The sequence below is a fragment of the Leptosomus discolor genome, chromosome 6, assembly GCF_034619465.1.
Source record: "Leptosomus discolor isolate bLepDis1 chromosome 6, bLepDis1.hap2, whole genome shotgun sequence".
Lineage (NCBI taxonomy): Eukaryota > Metazoa > Chordata > Aves > Leptosomiformes > Leptosomidae > Leptosomus > Leptosomus discolor.
This window is the reverse complement of record NC_141396.1, coordinates 10951807-10967549: the sequence shown is the minus strand read 5'-3', so window position 1 is coordinate 10967549 and position 15743 is coordinate 10951807. Positions and strand designations below refer to the sequence as shown.

Below are 15743 nucleotides of genomic sequence, written 5' to 3'. Positions count from 1 at the left end.
CCAAAGGATTTAAACCAGAATGTGATGTTTTGCAGGACCTGGCTCACAAGAATAGTGAGAGCAGCCTATTATATGTTCTGTATTGCAGTTCTTATGAAACTTCAAGCTTAAGTTCAGGCTTATTATTTGAAACTAAACACAGACATTTACAGGCTTTTCAACCTTTCTTTAGGGCTTTGGATCAGTTTTCAAGAAGCAGAAGTCACCTTAATTACCTATAATCATTTTCATATCACTGTAGATTCACCTGCACACCATTGTTGCTGGGCAAGAGGTAGCATCCCTTACAATGCATGATGTAATCAGGGCCGTGCTTTGCTATTGCCATCTGCCTTGAGACACTCCTTGTAGTGAATGCTCTCCTGAAGGTGCGCCCATAAATTTCACCCACAGGAGCACCCACAGGAGCACCCACAGGAGAGCTGAAAACTCATTGTCTATCATTTCAGGTTAAGGTCAGGGCCACTGTGCTCTACCATCCCACTCCCTCCTTCAAAAACTCCGGACTAAAGACAACTGGTACAGCTTTACTACTGTGTAACCCCTATATGCCAAAAGTTGCTTGAGAGAAGGCAGATCCACACCAAACTCCTGCCACGGATGGGGCAGAACGAGGCTCTCCACAGAAGGAGACACCAAAATCATCTCTGAGGAGCCCCACAGGACTTGGTCCTACAAGCAAGGTCAGTGAGGTACTGTGTTTTGTGACTCAAGACTGGTATCTTGTCAGAACATAAGCAGCTCAACTGGATCTGGGTGGATACACACATGCCCAAAGTTGAGGTTGTGCCAGTTTATGTGGCAAGAGTGTTTACAACCCATGTTTTTTATGCAGGCACGTAAAACAGCCGTAGCATACTCAAGTACTTTTTCTGGACCTATCACTAAAAGCTAACACAAACAGGATGTAATAGGTCACCAGAAAATCTTACCAATTGACCAAGACTGTCCTATGGCAACCACATGACTGACAGTCATATGAGGAGCAAATTTGTTTCCATTTTCCATGCAGTGATCAATTTTACACTTTCATTAGTGTAATATCTAATGTATATTACGTAGTCTTATATGCATGTAGTATTAGGTACTATAATCATGTAGCATAATACTTAGGCTTATGGAAGATCCTACCTAAACTCAGATTACATGCCTGTGAACTTTTAGAAAAATTAAGTTAAAAAAAACCAACCCCAAAGGTGGTATATGATCTGTTGAAATGTCTTGTATTCACTTGCATGGCACAAAGGGTTGACATTGATAAGGCTTCTATTTCTAATCTAACTCCTATAATACATTTTCACTGAATTGTAGAAGGCAGCTGTGGCTTCACCTCTGCAGAAATTCTACACTTTCCTAATTCACTTGTAAAACAAAAATTTTATGCCAGTTATATACCTTCAGTGTGTTTCTGTTCAGTTATTTTCAAGATCTGTAAAAACCCGCCATAGAAAGACTTTTAAGAAAATCAAATAGCAGCAATACAGTCCCATTTAGGGGAAGAGAACTGCTTTTCTGTAACTCTTTTTTTCCTCCCACACTGGACAATACTACAGGTGGAGATTTAACCAGAGATGGGCTCCTTTTACAAGATTGCTTATATAAAGCGAAGATAACGCCAGCTTGGTTCATTTGAAAGAGGACATCTTGGGAAGAGCCGACAGCACAGCTATTGGAATAAGACCGGAATGAAAATCTGAAATACTTAGCCCCTTCCTATCTCGTAGGTATGATACTTAATTTCTTGTAGAATGCATAGGATTATAATTAGAAGGAATTGTCACTGAAATGTACTGTATGAGCCTTTTATAAATATACATTTTTAAACAGAGGCTGAATGAAAATATTGAAACTAATTGTTTTTGTTGGAAATACTTAATTAGGAAGATTTTTTTTTTTTCTTTACCTAAATGATATTTGTTACTTTGGACAGTCTGCTTCTTGATGTATATATGAGGGCAGACACTGAAGACTTTCTACAAAGGGAAAATATGAGAACTCCAGTCCCAGTCCTACAGGCTCTATATGCTTCTCCCTGTGGGAAGCAGCTTGCAGGTTTGAGGCCTGAAGCAGTCATTGAAATTACTGCTATGTATGTTTTCCTGAATACTCAACATTTAGCAGTAAAGGAGAAAATGCACAATTTACAAAACTGAGCTACATGAGGTTAAGATTATATACATTGGGATAGCCACCACCACAGAGAATAGTTTCAGCATTAGATTTATAAGCACACTATGTATGTTATTACATCATATTTCTTCCAGTAATTTCTATTCCCTCTTTTTTCAGATCACATTGTTTCAGTTCCATTTGGTTATACTAACACTTCAAGTTTAGATCCTTTACAAGTGCAAAGGAAAACTAGAGTAATTAAAAGCCACCACTAAGCTGAAATAGTAAAATTGTCACAATAGTGACCCAGCAATAATAATGGTCTTGGAAATGTTTACCCACCCTGTAGATGCAATTAAGTTGGGCAACAGAATATCAGTAATGTTATTTGTTTCTCTCTGCAAGAAGAACACGTTTAACAGTAGCTATAGTTTCAGGTCTGCAGTCAATGTATTGTTTTTATTTCAAATTTTAAAGACAATTTCAGCTTTTATTCCCTATGTCCTCAGATCACTGCAAGAAATGGTGACTCTTACTATTTACCTGCTGGTCATCTTGGCTCAAGCTCTTGCAGGGCCTTGCAATCCAAACAAAGCAGGTAAAATAACTTAAGTTTCCTGTGATCTTCTCTTGTAATTAAGCTGCCAAAGGTTTTTTTTCTATTTAAAAGTGGAAAGGTTTTTCGTCAGAAAGTTAAACTGTGAATTCTGGAGAGCTAATCCTTACATTTCTTTTATTGATCTGCTTTCGGCTAGCACAGTAGAACACGTACCACAGAGAATTAGGCATATGCTTAACTCTGTGCAGTAATCATTGTGCAACAAAGTTAAGCAGAATTCAGGCGTAAAGTGGGAAAGAAAACAATGAGAAATTATCTGCAACACCGCAGGCTAGATGCAGCAGATCTTTGCTGCCCAAGCTGGGCTTTAGTCCCACTGACTGCAGTCAGATGCCTAGTGGTGAATGAACGTGCTGGGCTGAACTCCTGAACCACACTGCTATATTAAATGAGAAAAAACAAAAATAATTGATGGTAAGGCTCTAATTGCACACTGATTTCTGCCTAGAAATTCAAATGATCTGGTGCCAGACAGACCTGTAATGTAGAATTCACTACAATGAAGAAATGTGCTTTAGAAATGTGTTGGAATGCACCTCAATATAGAGTGTTCGCTTTGTATGTGCGTGACTGGTGTCAGACTACTGTCACTAATTTCATGGCATGTCTTAAGTATTTGGCCCTCTATCCAGTTATTTCAGTACCTTCATTTGCACAAGCAGTTTCTCTGAACTGCAGGAATTTCATAGCTGTGAAGTCACCAGTTACAAATTGGACCATCAACACAAGCAGAATCAGACTGTGTGTGCTGAAGGTTTGGTGACCAGAAACAAGCAAGTTGTTAAGGTCCCTAGTTGACTTTCCCTGAGTATTCCCTAACAGACATGGGAAGGCTGCAATATGAGGCTTTTATCATTAAAATAAGAGCGTCAAGGGCTTTAAAAGAAAGAATTCCAGACAGGGTGTCTTTTTTCTGGCTGTAGTAATTGGAAGTCTTTCTCAATTTTCAGGTCACTAATGGTTAGTCAATATTTGCCCTTTAAATTCCCATCAAACATTCAAATTCGCACTGCCTGATTCTCTTTGAAAAATGTCTAAGACTGCTATCATGAAGCTGTCTGTAAGTTACGAAGTTCAATATTCATGGTTGTATTAGCAATCATCATGTTTGGAAACATAGTGCACTGCTATTAACTGTCACTGTTTACAGGGCTAGGATTTCAGTTCATTTTCCGTTGCTATTAACAGGGCTAGGCTTTTCAGCCTAACCAAAACCTAACAAATGACTTCACCAATATTATTTTTACAGAGCCAATGGCATTACAGAAGCCAGCTCTGCAGCCTAAGCTAATGTGACAGATTTCAGTGCAGCCATTCTTCACTTCAGGTTTCTCAGCACTGTCTCTGCTCCTCAATCAGCTGTTCCAGAGAGAGAAAAAATTTGCACAAATTTCTGCATTGATTAGAAGGCAAAGGCCAAACTCTTCCAAAGACAGAATTTAACACCTAAAGGTCAGTTTTGTGTTGCAAAATCTGCACAGGTTAGGGGACCTTCCAGCACACACCCCTGCTCAGAAGTTTAATCCCAATGGAAAGTAGGTGTGCAGACCCACCTCTTTGAAAGAAAACCACCACTGAATGTCACTCTATGTGTACTATTTTCCTTTCAGATGTAATTCTGGTGTACTGCTATCCTAAAACCATCATTACCAAAATTCCGGAGTGTCCTTACGGATGGGAGGTTAACCAGCTGGCACTTGGAGGCATTTGCTACAATGGGATCCATGATTCGGGATATTACCAATTCACAATCCCAGACCTGTCACCTAAAAACAAATCATACTGTGGGACGCAGTCAGAGGTAAGACTATCAAGGGCAACATTTCTGAGCTGGACTCATTTGAGAGAGTTCCGTTTGCTTCATTTGGGTAGGCTTTAAGTACTGACGGAAGGAGGAGGCAAACCCCAATAGCAAGGAGAAGGAAGAAGCAAATAGTTGTGCTTTGCATCTACAGGCAAAATACTCGCAGGCTTAGTGATCTTAGTCTGTGTTAGTCACCCATTTGCACCTACATTACACAGAACATATATACAGTAAGGCATTTGTATAAGGCAGCACAAGAAGAACTGCAAAACCACGCTGCCTGGGGGATAGCGTTTTGTCTTGTTTCTAAGTATGAAGTTGTTCCTGATGCCTCAAAGACTCATTTCTCTGTCTCACCATCCACAGTTCAAGAACCCCACTTATCACTTCTACAACTCCATCGTGTCCAATGACTCCTCTGTAATTGTGAAGAGCCAGCCTGTGAATTACTCATTCACCTGCACATACAATGCCAACTACCTGGTGAACCAGGCTGCCTTTGATCAAAGGTATGTCCTCTTCTGGGAGTGTGCCTCACCCCATCTTCAGCACCACATCTCATTCATACAGAAAATTTGTTATGTCCCCAGGGTGGCCACTGTCCATGTGAAGAATGGGAGCTCCGGTTCATTTGAAAGTCAGTTGTCCCTCAACTTCTACTCTGTAAGTGCTCTTTGCCACGCAGCTTTTTGCCTTCATCTTCCACAGGTTTCAGCCTAAGAGCTGGAAAAAAAAGGGCAGCTGTTCCTGACTTTTAGGTGTCATGGAGCACATTAGTAGCCTGGAACAGATAATTACAGTGGGGTTTGCAGGGGTCCTTGTTTCTGCTGATCAGCAGGGATATACTTAAACTGAACAGAGCAGACACGCACCAACTATTCTTTTAATCCCTCCAAATCAGGCAGATTTTTCTGCTGAGAGGTACATTTCTAACATGCTGACAGGTTTTATAAGAAAAAGCAAAACTGGTTTGTAGTCCCACCCAAAGCGCAGCACGCATCTGCAGGCACTGCAGCTGTCACATAGTGTCTATAGATACAGCAAAGCTCCATGCATTTCTCTTGCAGTTTGCTTCCTGGTCCTCTCACTGTACAAGTATTTTGTGTTCCCCAGACATCTTCAGGTCATGCTGGAATTTTGTTTCCAATAAAATATTGTGTCCCTGGATATCAGGCTGATTTTTGAAACATTGCTCCGCTCCTCACAGCTCCGCTGTGTGCTGGGAGCAGCCAGCTCCTGATCCTGGAGTCTTTTTTTTCCCACCAAAGCACAGTCAAAAGCACCAAAGCAGCCTCTCTATTTCAGTACAGCTAGAAAAAGCACAACTAATAACATATTGTGTTAAATTTATAGGAGGTAGAGGGAGTATTTACCACAAGGTGGACTGATGGAAATCCTTCCCCCCACACACTGCATTTTGGGACCAATTGATCACTAAATATTTTGTCAGGCTTTGGGTGCCACATGAAAGCCCAAAGTCAGTTTTCCTGGCACACTGGTAGTATACACTGGCAAGGGCCCAGGAGATATGACACTGCTCCTATCAACTCCTGACAGAATGGCTGCAAAAACAAATGACAGACAGTGAGCAACGGATGACTGGTACCTTCAGCTTTTTGCCAAATGACTGTTTTGTTCTAATGGCCATGGGGCTCCCAGGAGTCAAGGAGGGAGTGGCTGAACTGTACTATTACCTTTTCCCACTGAGCAGGAGTACAGAACAAGCTCAGAAAGCTAATAGACCACTCCTTTGTTATTTTGTTCACATGTTCACTGGGGAGAAAGGGTTGATTTCAGTGAAATGTTCAATTTTATTTTTTTTCTGGCAAAATGGAAAAAAAAAAAAAGATTTATTTAGCCTTGCTATGGACCTATGCTGCTGCCTGACAGCCCTCTGCCTCCAGTGGGCTATACTTCCAGGTGCTTCATGTGCCCATTTCCTGATCTAGAAGCAGCACCCAAGCTGCAGTGTAACCCAGTGTAAACACTTCGGTCTCACCTGCCCTTTAGTCTGTGACACACCATCAACAGCACAGGACTGTGATGCAGCATGAGGGGCTGGATCCTGAATGGAAATCAGACCTTCAACACTGAAAACTGTTGTGAAGAAAAGCAAAGTGTACCCTAAAAGTATACCACTCTACCCAGTGTAGAGCAGCAGAGTTTGGAAAAAGAAGCATCGCACCAGGTTCAACTCATTTTAGCACAAAGGCTGGTAAGAGTTTCACGACAGTACTTTTGCAAGTTCTCTCCTTTGGGAGAAATCTTTGGTTAAATGAGAATTTCTCAGAGCACTTCACAGCCATGGATCACTAATCTAAACACAGCCTTCAGCCTTAACTTCAGTGCATCCAATCTATCAGATGTCGCAGTGGGAATGCTGTAGTGCCTCACAGCCACCTCGTTGTGTAGGCAACGAAAGGCACACAAGAAAATCAGTAGCAGGGAACTGAGCAAGCACAGCAGGGAAAGATAGTCCAACAGCTCCAGAACTACATATATCTGAATCCTGCTGTGTAGATTTAACTAAGTAGACCAATGCTATGACTAGACATGTTACTCTTTATATAGTTTTGGTGCCAACTTCGTTATGGTCTTATGCAATAAAAGGCAGCAGGATTTCAGGTAGGTACTTCAGTATATATGTAACCAAACTTTTTCACCTAAACACTACACACTGCACTACTTTGAGCAGGCTGGATTTTTAGTGCATGAATGACTATAGCTGGCAGAGCTCTTTCTGCACTCACCTGCCCCCTCAGCTCTCACATGCTCGCCACCACAAGTGTAAACCACAGAGTACTGAACCTTTGCATATGGATCTGATTTCTGATTGTCTTCATTCCTTTTCCCCCACACATGGACATCTCTCAGTCTCATTCCCATTCCATACAGTCTTCTCCACTCTCTCACTGCCACCAGCTTCCCCCATCACCTCTGGTATACCGGAAGTAGCAGCAAGATCACTTTCCACCCGTGCTGTGATGTAACACACACCACAACCCAAATAGTATCAAATTCTGCCACTTACTATCATTATAAGCCAAACATGAACAAAAAGATTTTTAAACACCATCCTGGGCTTGCAATAGTCCTACTATTAGGTTTAGGGTTTGGAGTTTGCAGGTAATAGGAACCTGGACTTTTGGAGTCCATCTCTCCAGAGCTGTCTGAAGTTGCCACATGCCTTTGCTTTGCATGTTACTAGTAATGTGTGATGGCTTTCCCTTTGTCTTTCACAGAATGCCAAGTTTTCAAGTATAAAAGAAGCCCCTTTCGTTGTTGAAACATCAGAAATTGGTTCTGACATATTTGCCGGAGTGGAAGCTAAGGGCTTAAGTGACAGGTAGGCAAGGGAAGTACTAATAATTAATAAATTGACAGTAGGGACATTCCTTGCTAATCTGGGGTTTGTATCTCACCAGGTTCAAAGTTGTTCTCAATAACTGCTGGGCAACTCCCTCCTCGGAGTATTTCTACCAGATCCACTGGCCTCTGATCACTAAGGGGTAGGTGCTGGTGAGACCCAGGGGGAACACCTCTGCCCAGGATGACAGAAAGACTGGGGCTGGGGGATGAGGAGGAAAAGGAGAAGTTGGCCCACAGCAGGGCAACTACATTCATCAGGCTGAGACCTCAGGAGATGTTTCACTGAAGCCATGAAGGCTCTGACACTGCTTCTCCATACACAACACAGGTGTGCCACGGACAACTCCATCCTTGTGCACGAGAATGGCAAAACGAGCCGTGCGACGTTCCAGTTCAACGCTTTCCGCTTCCGTAACATCCCCAAGCTATCCAAGGTCTGGCTGCACTGTGAGACGCATGTCTGTGACAGCGAGAAGTTCTCCTGCCCGGTGGTAAGGCCTCCCCCCCCCCCCCCCCAAGAAACACACAGTGCTAAATTTAGACAGAGGATGTCAAGACCTTTCTGAGGGCATGTTGGGTGCAGAGCCAGTGCCAGGGCATTCAGTAGATGGAGCCACAGCCATGCGTGAACCCGAGTGGCCAGCTGTGCACCCCGACCCCTGTCATGCCACAGGCACTGTATGCAACATTGGGCAACTTGTTTAAACGTATTGAGAAATAAGGTAACCATTGAAAAACTCAGTTCTTGTTGATACCCCAGAGTACACTCCTGTCTGACAAACAGCTACTGTTAAACACAAGCCTGAAAAAGGGGAGAAAGTAGAGCTTTCTCCATTTTACCAAGCATTTCAGTGCTGTGGGCACCCTGGGGGCAGCAGGAGAACCTGGCTCAAGGCTCACCACTTGTTAGATGGAACCTCCCAGTCCCCCTTCCCAGTGAAGGCCTTCTCTGCTCTCCTGCAGTGCTGCAGTAAGATACTGCTCTTGCAGCTGTCCTGTTCTGCGTGGAACACATAAATTGTCACTGGAGCAAGAACTGAGGTCGAAGAGTAGGTTCCTGTGACCTTAGGTGGGAATGAGGTGGGGGTGCTATACAGGCATGTTATTTAGCACAGGGAGGTGCACATTGCTTACACCAACTGATGAAAGGGTGAGGGTTACTAAAGCATCTTTCCTTAAAGACTTCTCTGTCCCTCCTTCATTCACTAAGTCAGAGCTTCGCTATTCTTTCTCTCATGTGATGAATGTGTCATTGCTATAAAATGAAGTAGAATTTTATGTAACCTGAAATGAAAGCCCAAAATACTCCTTGTCCAACACACTGTTGTTTCAGCAGCAACAAATATTTCTTGCTGGACAGGAGAAAGCATCACTCCTGGTGAAACCAACTTTTCTTTCTAAACCCCTCCTCAGTCCAGGAGCCACATTAAGATAGCAGTTTATTACTCAGCCTCAGCACTAAGCAGGGGGCACTGATTCGTGTAAAACTTGCAGGTTTGACAAAAATGCATTGTCAGAAATTCTAAGTTTCAAAGGCAAAAGAAAAAACTCTGGGCTTAGATTTTGTCATTTGTTTTTAAAGCTTTCTTCGCCTTTTTATCCAGGGTTAAAAGAAAACACAAAACCCGTACTCCATATCTGCCTTTCTGACAATACTGCCAAACATCTACATCATCCTTTCAGGCACAGAGTGGAATTCCCTCCTCACCCTCCAGTGTGGGATAATTGCTTGATCAGGCTGACATCCCTCGAGTCCACTTCTGACCCAAAAATGCAGCTGGTGGTCTGCTGCAATTAAGGTTGAGCCAAGTTGGGGGTCTATGCTTACAAGAAACACATAACCACAATTACCACATGCTGAGTTTGGAAAAAATAATGCCCACAGCTGGGGACCTGCAAAGGTCAGGGGACGGACAAGGACCTTTAAATCTGTAGAGCACTGCCTCTAATATAGACCTTGTCAGCTGTGACAGGCATCATTAGTGCTGGACAGGAGATGATCTATATGGAAGGGATTTGGTGCTTCCTGTTTCTACCCAACGGGCAACAATTACAATTAGCAATAAACAATAACAGAAGCCTTCACAGAGGTCACAGGTTAAATACATTGAGCTCAGCTCCCCCTTTCCTTCTTGACAGGAGTTTTGTTTAAGGCAGGGTGGAAAGGGCAGCCCAGAAGGACCTGTGATTAGCAAGCAGACACCCATCCGGGCTCCTGCCATGTCACAACTGAAAAGAACACTTACACTGACAGCCACTGTAAGGGCTGTGGCACACCAAAATCCTCAGAAAATGCACTGTAAAGACTCTCCTTAAATCTCTCCTGCACCAAAACCAACCAGTAATTACAGGAAAAAAAATCCCTAGAAAATACGCAGCAATATTGACGCAGATTTCATTTTCTTGGTTGGAAACATGAGAATTTGGTTCGGACTTTTAAATTTTTTTAAAATAATTTTGGTATACACATCTTTTTCTCTGTGATCTCTCGAGACATGTGACAAACGAAAACAGCGCATGGAACAAACTGGAGGTGTTTTAGTGGCAGAGATTGCTGTACGCAGTAAGTGACTTGGTTTCTGGGGTGTTTCTCCCTTTGGGAAGCAATGAAGTTGAGAGCCACCCGTGGCTGGCAGCATAGAAGCAAGCAGAGGAGCAAGCAGGGGGAGCCAAAGCCCTCTGCCAGAGCCCTTTCACCCGTGGCAGCAGGAGTCTTGAACAGAAATTGGTCCCCTCCAGGCTCTGGGCTCCGACGGAAGAGCTCAGTGAAACTCTCCTCATTTACAAAGTGAGTCAAGGCACCCATTTGGCATTACTGATAAATGGCCAAACCACTTACACTCCAAGTTAGCAATATAAACTCTGGTCACCTGCATTTGACCTCAGCAACAGCCCAGACAAGCTGTGATAGATGCACAAGAGCAGGAGAGAGGTCAGGCTTAGGAGCAGCAGAAAAGTTTTTCTTTACACTGTGGGTTGGTACTTCAGCATACCCATAGCTTTGGGAGATTAACCCTTTGTGCCTATCCCTCCTGATACACAAACTGAACTGCCATCAGATTTCCTCATTACAAAACCACGCCTGTGTCCTTTAACTGCTGCCTCCTGGAGGCACCAGGAATTTCTCACTGAGCTGGTTTAATTCTGCAGATCCAGCACATCTTTTGAAGCAGGTCCTCGGAACAAGGTATGCCTAAACCATGTTTTCACTAGAGCCCTTTTGTCAACTACATCTACACTCACCTCAAAGACAATTTAAAATTATAAGTACACATAGAGCAACATTATTACAGTTCAGTATGTTGCACCAGTAAAAATCCATCAATTTTAGAAGATAAAAGAACTGAGGATCTTATAACTTCAGACGGTAAAGCCAAGAGGAAGAAATACCGAGGAATTCAAAACATGGCAAATCTATTCTGCCTTTACACAAAGCATGCAGGTGCACTTTGCCCTATTTAAAAGATGCCATCCCAATGTTATCTTTTTCTCTTATTTTATACAGGCAAAGGTTTATCCAGATTTAACACACTCTCAGGTAAATAGCAAAGTATGGCAATGAAAATATCAATCCCAAGTAAGGATTTTGAGTGACTCTGTCAACATAAACCTCATAGCTCAAAGAAAGAGCTGAAAAAATCTAGTAAATTTGACAGAAAGGGAAATAATTCAAATCAAATTTTATTTCTCAACACTATAGACTTTGTTTTCCTCCTTTTGGCACATCCCTCACTCTGGACAATAAAATCATACCATTAACTTCCAATACCGAACATTACTTTCTCTTATTTTCACACCCTCTCCCCAAAAAGGAACAAGCACATTTTACTGGGTTAAAAGAGATGTCTGAAAGCTCTTTATTTGGAGAGGGTTTGAAAAAGGCCTTTCAAAGCCTATTTGTTAAAGCTTGATATGGTGACAGAGCTACATTAGGGGCATGCAGTTGCGTTGATGGGGGTGGGAAGAGAATGTGAAAGGCAGCTGACAGGGAAGTACTCACATTTAGTCTGTGTTTCTCTTGCAGATATCATCTTCCACCTACTCTTTGCAATTGGATTTTGTGCTGTTTTATTATAAAATGCAGCCCAGCTGTGTTTCTTAACTTTTCCCAATCTTTCTTGGACCTGGACTTCTTTACTAAAGATGTTTATTTTACAGCGGAAAAATGAAAATCACAAAAAATCCTTGTGCACCATTTTACCAGATAAATAAAACATTCCATGAGCTTTGTGCTTCGCATACTGGAGAATCCCAAAGCAGATTTGCCTCTCCCCAGTCTCTGCAGGCATTTTAAACTAGTGAAAACCCAAGGGTTATGTATTCTACCGATGCCTCCTTTTAACGAGTTGGGATGCCAACAGTACTTGTTTGTATAAAGAACACAGGGATATGCAAACTCATCATTTTTCAACACCAAATTTACCTTCAGGGTCCCCCTTCCCTGTCAGTCTCAGTGTGGTACCAAACTCCCCTCCAGGCCCAGTCTTGCAAGGTCCTAGCTTGATCTGTGAAGCCTTTGAACAAGATGAAAACTGACCTAACATGTCAAGAATGGAAGAAAAGGATGCTTTTTATGTAGCAATAGTTAGAAGGTCCTCAGTATTAATTATCTGACATTTCTTTCTTGCTTCCCAGCATTGTCAGTACTGATTGGTTGGGTTGAGTACAACACGTGCTGCAATAGGTACAATACTGTTAGGTGTAGGATGTCTTGCTGACTGGACAGGCTCAGTGCTGGATAGCTGCATGGTGTGGTTGCAAATTAAGCATATCTGAGGTCAGAAAACAAGCTAATGAGCTTCCTTGAAGACATATCTGGTGTTAGATACAATAGGTTCCAGGTGTTAGCTCTGTACTTGAGTAACAACAGCTCTTAAAGAGCAAGAAGAAATTACTAGAAGGGGAAACTATGGTTTCTAAAGAGCAGGAAATATCAGGACATGAAACAGTTTCCCAGCAAGAGTGATGGTAGGTTCCTTACTTCCAGTAAATACTAAAGTAAAATTGAACAAAACTCTTGAAATGGTAAGAAACATTTCCAGGCCTTTTCCATGAAACTTCCAGGATCCTAAATGTGAAAGAGAAGAATGACTATAGCTGTTACACTTCCTATTAATGAACACAGTGGGTGTACCTGTGTCTGTACATACTGCAGCATAAGCACATTATAGAATTTTTGCTATTGTTTGTAGAGAGGAAACCTCCTGAATAATTCCATGAAGCTAAGGATTTTGAGCTCCCTGTTCTTTTTGAAACTTCATTGTTACGAAGATAATGTATAGCTAGAACATGCATACATTACAGCCACAGTTTTCACATACACACAGATCCCCCTTAGCATGGACTCCATTTGCTCCTCTAGTGTAATCTCAGTCCATACGTATTTATAAGTAACTGGGAAAAATAAAGGTATTTAGAAATTATAGCAGACAGCATCCACCCTGGCAGCCTACAGAAAAACGGTCTGTTGTGATGGCATGCTTTTAGCCATGACATGCAACAGAGGGCACTCTCTTGACAGAATTGTCTGATTTAGACAGACCAGAGTTAGAAGATCTGTCGTTTCCAAGTATTTCTTGGTAGTACAAGTTTCTCAAGCAGAGCAGAGCTATTGAGCGTTTTGTGCACCACAGGACATTTTGATCAGAGATAATGACCCTGCAGGTTTTTCTCCCCTGTTTGCTGCTTTGCCTCCCTTTCCTCTTCCCTCCTCCCACTAACATGCCAAGTTTCAACAGCTGCCAAGTGGCTTTACCTCTTCAAATTCTTGTCCTTGCCAAATGAGATTAACACACCAGCTTCTTCTCCAAATCCTATTTCTTTTGCCTGGCTTTTGCAACAGTCACTGCTCTCCTATCATGGCTATTTTGTGCAGAAAGCCTTGAACTGAGTTTCATTGGTGGGTTGATTCATTTTCCTCCTGATTATGCAACAAGTGTTGCTTTGGAACAAATCTTGCAGGATTGCAGCAGCTGTGAAGCATGCCTGTGAATTCTCAGGCCACCTCCCTGCTCACCGTGGGATGGAGCCTCTGGGCATACATATCTCCCATATGTGTTACTATACTGAGCGGGGTTCATGCAGCCAGTGAGCTGTGATTGCAGGATGGGCAAAGCCCTATTACCAATGCAAGTCTGAATCAGTATCTCCCTACAGTCCAGAAATAGTTTATTGATAAAAAAAAAAACAAAACACAACTGAAAAACAGCTCCCAGAGGTGACGGTGAAAACGTCTGTCTGCCAGAGATGGCAGCAACATGTGAACAGGTTTCAGCTGCAGAAGTACCGTTCCTTAAAAAGCACAAGTTGTCCACCCTAAATAGCTTGCATAAAAAATATGGACTATAATTCACCTTCATTTTTCCTAACATGCATATGGCTCATCACTATCTATTTTACTCAATACTATTTATGTTACCAGTATGAGAAAATGCAGCGATTGACACAGATTTTAGCACAAGCTGAACCTTGATAGACTTCATAATTTCAGATGCACTATAATGATGGATCTCTTTCAGCTGGTGTGGCATGAAAATGCTTGCCTTGATCTCTGCATCTGGAAGTCCAACTCAAGGTTGGTCACGGAAACATAGGGAAAGGAAGGTTAGTTAACAGGGGACACAGATAATCTGTTTAGAACCCAACATTTGTTTTCCTGAAGATTACAGTTTGGTCCTGCCCCAGTTCTTGGTCTCCCATTTGGATGAACTCTAACGGGGCATGAGTTTTTACATGCTTTCTTTCTCACAGTTTGGCATTGCAAATGCTGAAGCACAAGGCCACTGAGGTCATGGCAAGAAGTAGGAGAGAAATGAACACACACAGGTGTCAAGATGATAACAACATAGGTTGCAGCACAATATTCCTAGTACAGTGACACACATTTACATAATATTTTGTTTATGAAATATAGATCTCACTTGCAAATGGTAAACACCATTAACCTGGGTGGCCTTTGTTTGCTAGTCACTGCAGAAGCAAATAACTGTTAAGAAGGTCCAACAGAAATTGCCAATGAAAGAGTGAGTCAGATAGAACACAAAATCCTCAGAAGTACAAACCAGCAAGCATGCCACCTTGACGCTCTGTATTTAGTGTCCCCAAGAAAGCAGTGTTGTGGCACCGTGATTCCTCCTACTCCTGACACCCCAGATCCAATAGTGAAAAAGAAGGAGCAGGCTCTGAGACTGTCAAGTCAGAATTATTTATATAGTCAAGCATTAGGCCTTATATTCTGTGCTGGGATCCCACAGTTTCGAATTCAAAATTGAGAACAAATCCTCAGTAGCTGATTATCAGAGGACATGCAACTGATTCTGATGCAGAGATGCCAGACTAGGTCTCGTCTGATATGCCCACCTAGTGCATCCCCTGCTAGCTCAGCCCTGAAAGGAGCGAAGCCTTTCTGTAGGGAGATCTCAGCTCAGTAGCACACAGGTAAACATTGCATACGCTGCTAGAATTGGCACTATATTATACAATATAAACACAGCCACCGTCTCAGATCCAGATAGCGTGTACAGAAACTCCCCATCTTAATCCTAAATTAAACACCAATTTCATCTCTTCATTCTGTAATCCATGACATTTTGTTTAAATGTCCCAACCAGCAACAAGGAAAAACCCTACTTATCTCAGAACAGTATCATAAGAGCCATGACTTGATACATACAAAACACATCATAGAAGTGCACAGCCTGTAGTAGGAATGATCCTCCTCACTCTATTATGAAGATCAAATCTTTTCAAGTTATCTCCACCCAAAGGGCAGCTGTCACTCACAGGTGCAGAGGAAAAAATAGCTATTGACTGATTGGACCCCATAGTCCTTTCACGTAG

General features: G+C 42.3%; 1 protein-coding gene across 1 annotated transcript; it reads left to right on the top strand.

Moving 5' to 3' along the window:
• Positions 1 to 2634: 2634 nt before the first annotated feature.
• TECTB (tectorin beta) lies at positions 2635 to 11981 on the top strand. Its single transcript, XM_009945989.2, has 10 exons — positions 2635 to 2710; positions 4342 to 4532; positions 4902 to 5044; positions 5126 to 5198; positions 7778 to 7881; positions 7961 to 8044; positions 8233 to 8395; positions 10398 to 10467; positions 11410 to 11442; positions 11929 to 11981. Exons 1-10 carry the CDS (start codon positions 2635 to 2637, stop codon positions 11979 to 11981), a joined length of 990 nt encoding a protein of 329 aa, XP_009944291.1.
• Positions 11982 to 15743: the final 3762 nt, after the last annotated feature.

Bases quoted from the DNA above. Each gene is read 5' to 3' on its own strand.
- TECTB (XM_009945989.2), top strand. From the start codon at position 2,635: ATGGTGACTCTTACTATTTACCTGCTGGTCATCTTGGCTCAAGCTCTT. The intron at 4,533-4,901 runs GTAAGACTATCA...CACCATCCACAG, and splicing joins ACTGTGGGACGCAGTCAGAG to TTCAAGAACCCCACTTATCA. The intron at 8,396-10,397 runs GTAAGGCCTCCC...TGATCTCTCGAG, and splicing joins AGAAGTTCTCCTGCCCGGTG to ACATGTGACAAACGAAAACA.